The 12,646-nt window shown below is 39.4% G+C and overlaps 2 protein-coding genes across 2 annotated transcripts; both read left to right on the top strand.

Moving 5' to 3' along the window:
- The first annotated feature begins 336 nt into the window (after nt 1-336).
- On the top strand, nt 337-1,709 carry LOC120745201. The gene is made up of 3 exons (XM_040049919.1): nt 337-896; nt 1,014-1,584; nt 1,648-1,709. The coding sequence occupies exons 1-3, from the start codon at nt 774-776 to the stop codon at nt 1,707-1,709; spliced, it is 756 nt and encodes a 251-aa protein (XP_039905853.1). The 5' UTR covers nt 337-773.
- A 2,868-nt stretch (nt 1,710-4,577) lies between these two features.
- Nucleotides 4,578-10,202, top strand: LOC120745197 (the record flags this gene model as incomplete). Its single annotated transcript, XM_040049914.1, has 2 exons — nt 4,578-6,055; nt 7,187-10,202. Coding segments are annotated over 2 exons (3,405 nt in total), but the record flags the coding sequence as incomplete, so codon positions are not given.
- Between the last annotated feature and the right edge of the window lie 2,444 nt (nt 10,203-12,646).

The following is a 12,646-nucleotide window of genomic DNA, read 5'->3' on the forward strand; positions in this document are numbered from 1 at the left end:
GGGGGTTTTGGGGGGGGGGAGGTGGTTCTTTCCATTTCTTTTTCATTTTTCATGTGGCCATGCACTTTTAAAGTTTAATGAGACCACATATGGACTCAGTAACAGAAAAGTAGGGGAGACCGGGGATAGTTGTAACGTGGGTCAGTTGTAACACTTTTAATTTCTCCAATCAGGGCTAAGTTTCAAATCATGTGATTCACTCGGTACATGCGCAATTCAGTTCTTCCATCACTGGTGAAAAATCAGCACCCTTCGACAAACACAGACAATTTTAGAAGAAAAAAACTAATTTGTATGCCAAAAAGTAAGTTTTTTGACTTTATTTCATTTTCTAATAGCACTAACTGCTTTGCAGTTAAACTCATCAAACTTAAATTATGTTATTTGTATGTCTATGGGGATATATTCTGTGCATGTCTTTAGTGCTAATGTTTTAGGTGTTAGCTGTAATGCGAACTAGATCGTGGCTATAGGAGTCTGGGTCAGTTGTAACAGCAACCGCCTGGGTTAGTTGTAACAACCACGCAAATGTTACAACTTACCCCACTATTACTTTAACTCATATTTTTTTGTTTTCTTTGAATTACAGTATGCCTAGGTCATGGAAAAGACAGACTGACCGAGGGGTGCCTCTCAGTATTTTGGAGAGAGCATCAAATGATGTTAGAAATCAGGGAAAGTCCACCAGATCTGTGGCAAAATTGTATGGCATTTGCCATGTCACTTTGCACTGATTTTGTAAAGAGAGGAAAAAGCTGGAAGAGCAGGGATCAATGGAACTCCCACCTGTAGGATACCAGAGTGGAAAGAAGGTCTTCACTGATAAACAAGAGAAGGAATTAACAGAATACCTGATGAGAGCTGCAGATGCATTTTATGGACTATGTCCACGTGAGGTAAGCAGATAGGAACCAATAAAGGATAAGACAAGGGAAAGTTAGAAATTTGTAATGGTAGCAATTTAAAATATAGTATATCAGAAATACTAACATATTTCGTGATTAAAATTACAGGTAAAAGAACTGGCATATCAGCTTGCAGTGAAACATGGATGCAAATATCCAAAGTCATGGGACAAATTCTCAAGGGCTGGACCAGACTGGTTCTCAGCCTACATGAAACGAAACCCAACTTTGTCCATTAGAAGTGCTGAGGCTACAAGTCTGGCACGGGCCACCAGTTTTAATCAACACAATGTAGCAATGTTTTTCAAAAAAATTGATGAAGTGCTAAAGAGACACACCTTAACAGCAAATGACATATGGAATATTGATGAGACTGGCATAACAACTGTGCAAACCCCGGACAGAGTGATTGCAAAACGTGGCACTAAACAAGTTGGTGCAATGACATCGGCAGAGAGAGGTTCACTGGTCACCCTTGCATGTGTAGTTAATCCCATTGGCAACACAATTCCTCCAATGTTTGTGTTCCCACGCATACGTTATGCAGACCACTTTGTCAGAGATGGGCCAGTAGGAAGTATTGGCAGTGGAAATAAGTCAGGATGGATGCAAGAAACAGAGTTCCTCATCTTCCTAAAGCACTTTGCAAACCACACCAAGGTCAGCAATGGAAAAAAAAGTGATTCTTCTCATGGATAACCACAGTTCACACCTGTCAATTGCAGCCATTGACTTCTGCAAGAGCAATGGAATTGTGATACTCACATTTCCCCCTCACTGCAGTCACAAACTCCAACCACTTGACAGGAGTGTTTATGGCCCACTGAAAAAGATGGTGAACAGTGCAAGTGATTCCTGGATGAGAATGAATCCAGGAAAGACCATGACAATATATGAAATACCAGGTCTTATCAGGACGGCACTTCCAGCAGCAGCTACACCAAAGAATATACAGGCTGGATTCCAGTGCTGTGGAATTTGGCCATACAATCCAAACATATTTGAAGACAGTGACTTTGCTCCATCACAGGTCACAGATCGTCCTTCTCCAGCAGTCCATATGGACATTTCTCCAGCTGACCAACAGTCTGCTCCTATTGCTGCTCATCTCACCAGTCCTACAGCTGACGACATGACCACTCCTCCAGATGCTCACATCTCCAGTCTCCCAACTGACCTCCAAGCTACTCCCTCATCAGGCTGTGATGAAAACCCACAGACCTCCTTGGGCTTTAACCCAGAAGATGTGCGACCCTTACCAAAAGCTGGACCTAGAAAAACCCCTTCAATTGGAAGAAAAAGGAAACAAACAGCAATACTCACTGATACACCAGTTAAGATGGCCCTTGAGGCAGAACAGAGAAGCAGGAAAATAAGTTTTCCAAAGAAGAGGCTGTGCCAAAAAAAAGGCAAATCCGCTCCCACAAACCTAAAACAATCCAAGCTTTCCACATCACGAAAGAAAAATCAGAAAATGAAAAACACTGAACAGGACAACACAGATTCCTCCGATGCTGATGAGAATTTCTGTATTGTGTGCATGGAAAACTTCAATAACTCAAAGCCAGAAGAAGCTTGGGTTAAGTGCCTGACCTGTGCACTGTGGGCGCATGAGGCCTGCACTCCAGGACAGCCATACATCTGTCACCACTGTGATTCTGATGGTGATTAAAAACTTGACAGAAACACATACAGTTCATTTGATGAAGCTGGTGCACAGCTACATTTTTTCAGGTTAATGATTATGTTCAAATGTGGCAAGAGTTGTCGGTTATAATCCCCACCGAGCCAATGAAGACTCAATGAAAGCCAACCAAAAGTATTGAAAAATTCAGTTGGTGAAAAGTTTTTGTTACAGTATGTTCAAAATCTATATTTCTGCACTCTGTCACACACTCCTACACACACTCACAAACACACAAATAGCTACATAAATGTTTATAAGTGCATTCAGGTGTTGAATAAAATAGATTACATCTTAAGATTTTGTCAGTACCCTTATTTCATTGTGTTACATCTCACCCCGGGGTATGTTACAACTAACCCAGACTATGGGGTTAATTGTAACATTTCACTCTTTGTGTTTGAGAGCATACCATGCAATGGGTAATTGTGCTGCAGAGAAAATAGCTGCACTATTTAATAGCAGAGACATGTAAATACTTTGCATTAAATTTTGAATCCACTACCTTAAAAGAGCTCCAAGCTACAGACAGAAATGTCAAAAATGTTACAACTATCCCCGGTCTCCCCTATAGGACTATCAAACAAACAATCATCATATATTTAGTTTGAACATATAAGTAATATGTTCAAACTAAATACCACTTTTTAATGTCCGACACCGATTCCGATATCATAAATTTGGATATCTGCCGATACCAATATGAATCCGATATAGCGTATTTTGTAATCAATAAAACTGTTTTTTATAAATATTTTGCTGCATTTTGTATAAGTTCATTCTCAAGTTTTAAAAAACAAGAGACCGAAGCTATTCTGTTATAACTGTATGAAAAAAATACACTCCACCCAAAAAATTTAATAGTTTAGCAACACTGATCAGCTCTGATGATTCAGTAAGGACATCTCCTGGTTTCATCTTCATGTTTCCCTCTCACCACATATACAAACGGATATCATGATCAGCAGCTTTTACAGCTGTGGCTCCAGCAAACATCAGCTGATACTAGAAAGTAATATTAAATACATTCTAACAACAGCTGATCAAGCTTAAACATGCTGCTGTTGTTTATCCGCTGGTCTCCTCTTTCTAGTGCAAAGTGGGCGATAAACAAACAAGAAAGACGGGACTTGCGGCAGAAAAGCCGATTAGCTGATCATTGATCAGTTTCATGTTTGAAGTAATAACAGGAGAGGAAGGGGGAGTGAATGAGATAAGTAGATGCAACTGCGCAGCAAAGACAGAATAACTCCAGCTTTGTGTCTATTTTTTAATTCTAGCTGAAGTACGGGACAAATCGTTTCCTTTTCACCTTAATGTGGAATTCCAATGGCCAGTCCAGCTGTGGCTCAATATATCAGTTGTTAAGCTAAATGTGGAAATACTATGCAAACATTTAGGGATGAACTTACACACTTGCTTTACTTCTCTGGGATAGTTTTCGCCGAGATGAAATGCCGCGGTTAGGAAGCATGTAGCGAGGCTCCACATGCTCCAACAGACTGCCGACAGGTCTCGCAGACAGCAGCCGCTCTATCACGTGACACATACTCGATCGGATTACATTTTTTATTTCTCTCCAATATCCGATCCAGTAATTTAGGTCAGTATCGGACCGATACCGATGCGTAATATCGGATCGGTCCATCTCCAATAAGTAACAAGTGTTATGACATAAACACAAAATCAGTAAAAGCTTATTCAAAAAGAAAAATCTAAATATTGGCCATTTCCTGTTCAGTTCCCACTCATGTCCAGTTCAACACCACAAAACTGCTGGCATCTCTGCTGCTGGCATTGTGCGACATGTAAATAACAGCTGTGTATTAAATGTAGAAATAATATTGCATTCATATTGGTGGCACAATTACAGTCAGAGAATTCTTGATTTCATTCAAAGCCAATAAAGTCTGAACAGCCATCAGCAACCTACTCACAGAACAGAAAACACTTACTGCAGTTAAATGAATTATATCATTGTGTATTAAAATGAGCTCTGCTTTCTCTGCAGGAAATATGAGAGCATCATCTCGAAAAGGGATCAGAATTTTGATGGACCTCTTGCTGTCTACCAGCTGAGAGCAAAGAAAGAGAAGATTGGAACTCTGACAAGAATCACTGTTGGAGAAAAAAATGCTGGGAAGACAAATAAAACCCTCTTACTGGTGGGAGAAACAGGAGCAGGAAAATCTACTCTGATCAACGCTCTGGTCAACTACACCATGGGAGTGAAGTGGGAAGATGAAGTCTGGATTACGATTGTAGAGGAGGAGAAAAGTCAGACATCAGATGTGATCGTGTACGAGATCTTTGGTTTTGAAGATAAAACTCTGCCCTACTCTCTGACCATCATCGATACTCCTGGATATGGAGACACCAGAGGAGATGAACATGATGACATAATCAGTCAAAGGTTATTGGACTTGTTTGGATCAAAGGATGGAGTTCATGAAATTAGTGCAGTTGGTGTGGTAATAAAGGCGAGTAATAATCCACAGAGTGACCGACTGAAATACATCTTTGAATTGGTAAGGTCTCTGTTTGGAAAAAACTTGGAGAAAAACACCGTAGCTTTGATCACACACTCAGATGGAAGAAGACCTAAAAGTGTTCTTCAAGCCTTCGAAGATGCAAAAGTTAAATGTGCCAAAAATAAGCAGAATCAGCCAGTTCACTTTCTGTTCAATAACTGCCAGCATGAAGACGAGGAAGAAGAATTTCTGAAACAAAATTTTGAACGATCAAAGAGAGGAATGAGTGAGTTCACAGCCTTCCTGAAAGAAACTACACCCCTAAAGCCAGAGGCAGCATTTAAAGTGTTAAAGGAAAGTATCAGACTGACAGCCTGCATCCAAAACCTGCAAGAAAGAATCAAATTCACTGAAGTGAAACAAAGAGAGATGAAACAGAGTCAGGAAGCTCTGGAGAAACATGACAACATGGAGAATGAAGAGGTCACTTCATTTGTTGCTGAAGTTTTTAAACATAAAGAACCTATCAGAGCAGAGACGTGTGGGCTGGGTTTAAAAACAGCTGTCAGCTGTACAGTCTGTGAAGAGAACTGTCACTATCCTGGATGCACAGTGTCCTTAAATCAGTGTGAGGTCTTTGTAGATGGTTTTTGCACATCATGTACCAAGAAGTGTTCTGCATCAGATCATGTGAAAGACAAGTGGAGATATGTGACCAGGATAAGGAAAGGTCAGAAGAACGAACCACCAACAAAAGAGAAGGATGTTTATTTAATTGAAAAGGAAATAATCCAACAGAAGTCACAGTTACTGGATGAGTCCTACCAGCATCTTGTCAACCTTGAGCAGATTGCTCTGAAAGCTGATTCAGCATCCACTATTGACCACTTGGACTTCCTGATTGAGAAAATGAAGGAGAAAGAAGACACAGAGAAGGTCCAGAAGCTGAAGGAGATGAGAAAGAGAGAGGATGGAGGAACCAGAGAAGCACCGAGGTATGTCAAACTACATCATTTACAGAACAGTGACTGTCGTTTACAATTGTTATTAATACATTAATTAATACATATACATTTTAATTGTAATTATTATAATTAATAACAAATTTATTTTCAAAGGTATATGATAATTATCAGAGAAAAGTGTACAGATTAAGATGGAGGATGAAAAAAATCAGTGAAAGTATGTCCTGAGTTTATTTCACTCTCAGCATTCAAAGTTTTTCTCCTGTCAGCATGCAGCATGATACAACACTAATGAACTACATTTGTTGTAGAAACACATTGTTTATGGTAAAGAGACTGGAACCAATCAGTGTTTAGTGTGAGAACATGAAAAAACTACGAAGAGAAATTAACATCTGGTTAAAGGAGGGGGAATTAAACAAACCTTCTTATAGTGAACTAAAACTACAACAGTGTGCAAAAAAACAAATTGGACCAGCACCTTATTCCCAGACCATGATAGGCACTTCAACCATTTCCAGCTTGAAACCATGGCTTCAGACTCGGCAATGCTGATTCTTATCCTTATCACTAAAGAGAGAAGGTTACAGCTGGGGATCATTGATCAGTCATGGACTAACTATTATAGTTAATGGAAAATAAATGTTAAATATTTTATATAGATGATAACTGAAACAGTAATGCCAATTTCTGAATCAAAATTAAAATTAAAATCAACTGAAATCATTTTGTGATGTTAACTTGTCTTTTAACTGCTTTTGGAAAGTGTCCCTTTTGTACTGTGACAATTAATCTGCCCAGATAATCCAGGCCAGCAACAGCTATGACCCACACAGATAATGTCATGCCAGCCAAATGTAGGGTTGAGGGAAAAAAGTATATTTGTTCAGCCTGTGAATTACAAATAAAGAAATAAAAAAGAAGCTGTCTTCTGATCATGTGGGCAGTGTACAGTCAGCCTCCACAGTCACTTTAGTCTCAGAAACATATAAAGTTTAATAAAAGCAGAAGTGTGACCACAAATGCTTTGGGAGAGCAGACAGACAAAAATAAGAATATAAATGATCAAAAGAGATCGGTTCAGGTTTCAGTGTTAAACAATAGGAGCATGTTCATAATGTTTACATGTGTACTGAAGACATTCTATTCTTTACTCTGCAGGATCAGTTTGATCTCATCACCACATGAAGACAACATCTCCAACAGTTTTCTCATCAGTTCAGGACCTCCTGCTGTCTATCAGCTGAGAGCAAAGAAAGAGAAGATTGGAACTCTGACAAGAATCACTGTTGGAGAAAAACATCCAAACAAGACAAATAAAACCATCTTACTGGTGGGAGAAACAGGAGCAGGAAAATCTACTCTGATCAACGCTCTAGTCAACTACACCATGGGAGTGAAGTGGGAGGATGAAGTCTGGTTTATGATCGTAGATGAGAAGAAGAAGAAACGTCAAACAGAAGCACAGACAGAAAGTCAGACAGAAAGTCAAACAGAAGGACAGACAGAAAGTCAGACATCAGATGTGATCTTGTACGAGATCTTTGGTTTTGAAGATAAAACTCTGCCTTACTCTCTGACTATCATCGATACTCCTGGATATGGAGACACCAGAGGGTTTGAATATGATAACATCATCAGTCAAAGGTTATTGGACTTGTTTGGATCAAAGGATGGAGTTCATGAAATTAGTGCAGTTGGTCTGGTGATGAAGGCGAGTGATAATCGACTGAGTGACCGACTGTTGTACATCTTTGATTCAGTGATGTCTCTGTTTGGAAAGGACATGGAGAAAAAAATCGTACCTCTATTCACACACTCAGATGGAAACAGACCTAAAAACCCTCTTCATGCTCTTGAAATTGCAAAAATTAAATGTGCCAAAAATGAGAAGAATCAACCTGTTTACTTCCTCTTTAATAACTCACAGTATGAAGACCAAACACAAGAAAATGAGTCTTCAAAACATTTATGGAAATTCACACAGGAAAACATGGATCAATTGATAGACTTCATGGGAAAATCTAATTCTCAAAAACAGATGAAACCTGGCGAAGTGCTTCATGAACGAATCAGACTGACAGCCTGCATCCAAAACTTGGAAGAGAGAATCAAGAATATTCATTTAAAGCAGATGGAAATCAGACAGATCCGAATAGCTGTGGAGGAACACGAAGAAAATCAGAGAGAAGAAAAGAAAAAGCTTGAAACAGCTAAAAAAACCCATGAAACTCTAAAGAGCCAAGGAAAACAGAAAAGTGAACAAGCTCTGAAAATCCAACAAACTATAAAGGAACGTGAAGAAGAGATGAAGAGGAAGGAGAAGTTCACTGTAGAAGTTGATGAGCCCTACAAAGTGAAAGAAGCCATTGATAGTGGGATGTGGGGTTTAGTTTTTTATGAAGCAGCTGTCTGCTGTACAGTCTGTGAGGAGAACTGTCACTATCCTGGATGCACAATGGCCTGGAAACCTGAACACTGTGAGGTTATGAAAGGAGGTTGCTGCACTGTTTGTACTAACAAGTGTCCAGCATCAGATCATGTGAAAGAAAAGTGGACATATGTGACCAAGACAAGGAGGGTAATGAAGACCAATGAACAAATGAAAAAGGAGTATAAAAAAACTGTGTTAGAGTATGAGTTAAAGAGGCATGAGTTAAAAAATCTTACAAATGAAATGAAGGAAACAATGAAAAAGGCAGCTGATTCATCAGTGAACAAAGAAGAAATGCAGCAGCAATATGATGAATATCAAAAAGAAGGTGAGAAGAAGTCGAGCCTGTTAGAAAATGTTGAAAAGGAAATGAGCAAGCTGACAGCAGAGAAGTCACAGTTACTGGATGAGTCCTACCAGCATCTTGTCAACCTGGAGCAGATTGCTCTGAAAGCTGATTCAGCATCCACTATTGACCACTTGGACTTCCTGATTGAGAAAATGAATGAGAAAGAAGACACAGAGAAGGTCCAGAAGCTGAAGGAGATGAGAAACAGAGTGGATGAAAAAACCAAAGCAGCATATTTGTACAAGTGGGCTCAAATACCATCAGCTATCAAAAACATTGGGAGATCATTCCCCTGGTATAAGTGAAAAATGTAAAAAAAAAGCATCAGGGAGCTGTGCAGATGTTTTTTGTTTTTTTTTTATACTGCTCTATACTACACGTTCAGATCTACACCGGGTTTTTTTTGTGTGTTTTTGTTTTTTTGTTTAGCTGACAGATGGCATATTACTATTAAAAAAGCCTATTAGAAATGAATTACTTATTGAGTATTGATCAGCACTCACATCTCTACTTAGAGAGCAGTCAGTTTGTTTAGCAATTTTTTTGGTACTAAGAAGTTACTGTGGCTTAGTGACTTCAAATCTGTACCAAACACAACATGTGGCTCTGTGTGCTCTGGTGATCCCTGCAGAAAAAAAAACTCAATTACTTCCAAAATTATCTTTGTATAAAAAAATGTTATTAAAGAATTTTCCAAATATATGAGAATTGAACTGATATACTTTAAACATAGCATGAAATGATTTATCAGTGAAACATGATGACTTTTCCTTCAAAGGTCTCATGGACAGAGCTTTTACTCATGTGGTAGTATTATTTTGTTTTTTATGGTGGCTGATAGGAATTGATTTTTGATGTGTGGATAAGGGCCTCTTTCTAAGATGGGAACATAATTTATGCTTACACATTTTATCCAGTTAATAAAACAAATATATAATTTCTCATTTATATAAAATACTTTGAGTTATTGCTTTTTCTCTATTAAAATACAGATATTTGTACTTATGTAACAGCTCATGACAAATATTACTACATAAACCCCCAGTGAGTTATTATGCAGAGCAGAGCAGGTATGAGCTGCCGGCTGTGCTGTAAATGCAGTGAGGACGCCCCCTGCTATTTAATGTTCACCCTAACAGTGTGAGTCAACAGCTCCCTGCCTCTCTGATGTGACAAACTAAACTCTGTTCTCCACAAATACATGTGTTTCTGTCACGTTGTTCTACTGTTGTTCTAATGATGTTCTAATGTTGTGAGTGTGAGCTTTATTCTGTTGCTCCTCTCATGGTGACTCAGTAAAGTGGTTGTGAGACAGTAACATGTCACTGACATTATGCAGACACAGTCCAACATGTTGTTGTTGTGGGATTATAATATTATTTTATGCCATGTTAGACCCCTAATTAAAGATTGTGAATTATTATGTAGTTTTAGTTTGCATTATTCTCCTGAATTAGAAGAAGGTGATAACTATTGCATTTGTTAAACTGATTTGCATTACATTAGACTGCTGATTTATTGTGAATGAATGATATTGTTTTATGATGCATTATACTGCTGAGTTATAAGAAATACTGTTCGCAGAAAGTCATCGCCTTATTTGTCTGATTAGAAGAGAACAGAGCATGCTGGAGTTTTCTGCCCCATCTCAGCAGGAGCAGATAAGCAGGGAGCCAAGGTCGTAGCTTAGGTGCCGTGTGAGAGAAAAGCATGTGAATGTTTAGGCTTTTATGATAAGGTGGGGGCCACTAGAGGCTATAAGAGTTTGATCAATGCTCCACCATTTTGAGATCTGATGCTGTCTGCGTACGGTGTCCATCTCCCACGTGTGTGATCATTAAAATCATTGTTTGACTCAACCCGGCCGGACCAGTGTTGTTATTGTGGTTTTTCTCTTGTCTCCATCCCCAATATTTGAATCCGTAACAGTTTGGGGGCTCGTCCTGTGGTATTGGGGTGGAAGTTGGAGGTTTGGACGGTCCGAGGTTGTCGAACGGACAGGCACAAGCCAGTGGTCTGACGCGAGTGGGCATAAACCGGCTTATACAAAGGTAAGGCACTACCTGTTGAATCTATTTCCAAAGTGTGCCAAATTGGACATGATAAAATTAAAAGTCTACTCACTGAAGTTACTGGTGAAGGCCTGTTTTGATTTTAATGAAAATCTCATGAGGTTTGAAAGTTGAAGTAAGTTATAATACTGGGTTAGAGTCCCAAGGTAAAGGAAAAATACTGGGTTAGAGTCCCAAGGTAAAGTAAAACAGTGAAATTGGGTTAAAGTCCCAAGTAGTTTGATAGGGAATTGGTCATTTTGTGGGTTAAAGTCCCAATTGGTCATAAGAGTGGACCTGAGTGGTCATTTTGTGAGTTAGGGTCTCCATTGACCACTAGGTTGCACCTGCCTCAGTCATACCCTTGTTTCGGGGGGTTGAAATTATCCTAGAACGGCGGTGGAACCGCTAAGAAGCGCAGTGCCCAGAGGTAACACTTGCCAAGGCCGGGGACGCCTAGGCCTTGTCCTCTTTGAGGGATAGTCAGTTGGTCACTGTGGAGCTTGGGGCACTCCAGAATAACTAGTGGTTTCACCACTTACCGTTTGGAACAGTATCTGCGCTTTTTTGGACACTGTTAAATTGAGTTAGGGATTTTAGAGATTAGGCCAGAAACAGTTAGAGTCTGATACTGGTTAATTGATCACAAAAAAGTTGGACTTTCTTCGGTTGGACCCGTTAACTTAAATTTGTCAAAATTGTGTAGGCGCTAAAGCTGTCAGGCCTGAGAGTGATTGTAAATATAAGACGTCTTTGTAATATAAAATAATAGAGTTGGGTGTGAAACGAGGCTGTGTGTGACGTGCAGCTGCAGCGCTGCGAGCTATTTTTAGACGGTGTGTGAACATGCAAATGAGGTGGCTGCTGTGAAGCGCACAGAGGACTTTTGCTTCCTGTTTAGCGTGTTATTGAGTTTTATAATTATGATTTGCAAATACTGTTAAAGACCTGTAAATAAGACGCTGATTTTGCTGATTATAATATTACAAATAAAGTTTTGAATGATTACGGTGAATGTTTGATATATGGCTGGGTTTTGATATAGAAGAGACAAATCATGCATGATTTAGACCGGCACTTCAGTCGGCAGGGTAAGATTGAGTGATAAATACGGGGGTGATTTGTTTCAGTTTTGTGGTGTGAAGCAGGATTTATAAGATTTTTAAGTGACTCTTGGTTCAGTTCAATAATATAGGCAGCTACATTTGATTTACGGTTGGTTTTATCATAATATAGGGTGTGATCAACCCGTTCTCACTCCCGACACGTAAAATACTGACGATTTGTCACGTCCCTTAACTTCTCATGCTGACGCCTAAGGTACCCTTCCACGTTTTTATGCGACGCTGTGGGTTGTCAATTCATTCCAATATGAAGCCGCTCGCGGCGATCAGAGACGCTTCCAGCAGAGGCTCCAGCCATCCATTTACTCCAATAATAACCCCGTCACGGCGAAACATGACGCCGTGAAGCACAATCTAACTGGAGAACCGGGGACCCTCTCCGCGAACGGGTTTTTCTCCCTAATTTAATGCTTTCTTTTAATGACATCGTTAACATTTCTCAACAAAAACACGTGAAAGTATCACTGATAATTCAACAATAAAATCGCTTCATGTTGTGGCCATCACACAGTGTTTTCCAAACTGATTCACGATCTGAAAGTGCGCAGATTTAACGTACATAATCCTTTGTTAGGTTTATTATTTTCATTTCACACGTAAAAAACATTTATAGATTCATCCACCACTCCTGTTAGTTTTGGATGCGCTCGGCTCCAACCAATC

The sequence above is a fragment of the Simochromis diagramma genome, unplaced genomic scaffold, assembly GCF_900408965.1.
Source record: "Simochromis diagramma unplaced genomic scaffold, fSimDia1.1 OVJJ01000007.1, whole genome shotgun sequence".
NCBI lineage: Eukaryota > Metazoa > Chordata > Actinopteri > Cichliformes > Cichlidae > Simochromis > Simochromis diagramma.

Excerpts from the sequence above, each read along its gene's own strand:
- LOC120745201 (XM_040049919.1), top strand. The coding sequence starts at position 774 with ATGGAACTCCCACCTGTAGGATACCAGAGTGGAAAGAAGGTCTTCACT. Across the intron at positions 897-1,013 it reads ATGGACTATGTCCACGTGAG|GTAAAAGAACTGGCATATCA; the intron begins GTAAGCAGATAG and ends TTAAAATTACAG. Across the intron at positions 1,585-1,647 it reads GGTCAGCAATGGAAAAAAAA|AGCAATGGAATTGTGATACT; the intron begins GTGATTCTTCTC and ends GACTTCTGCAAG.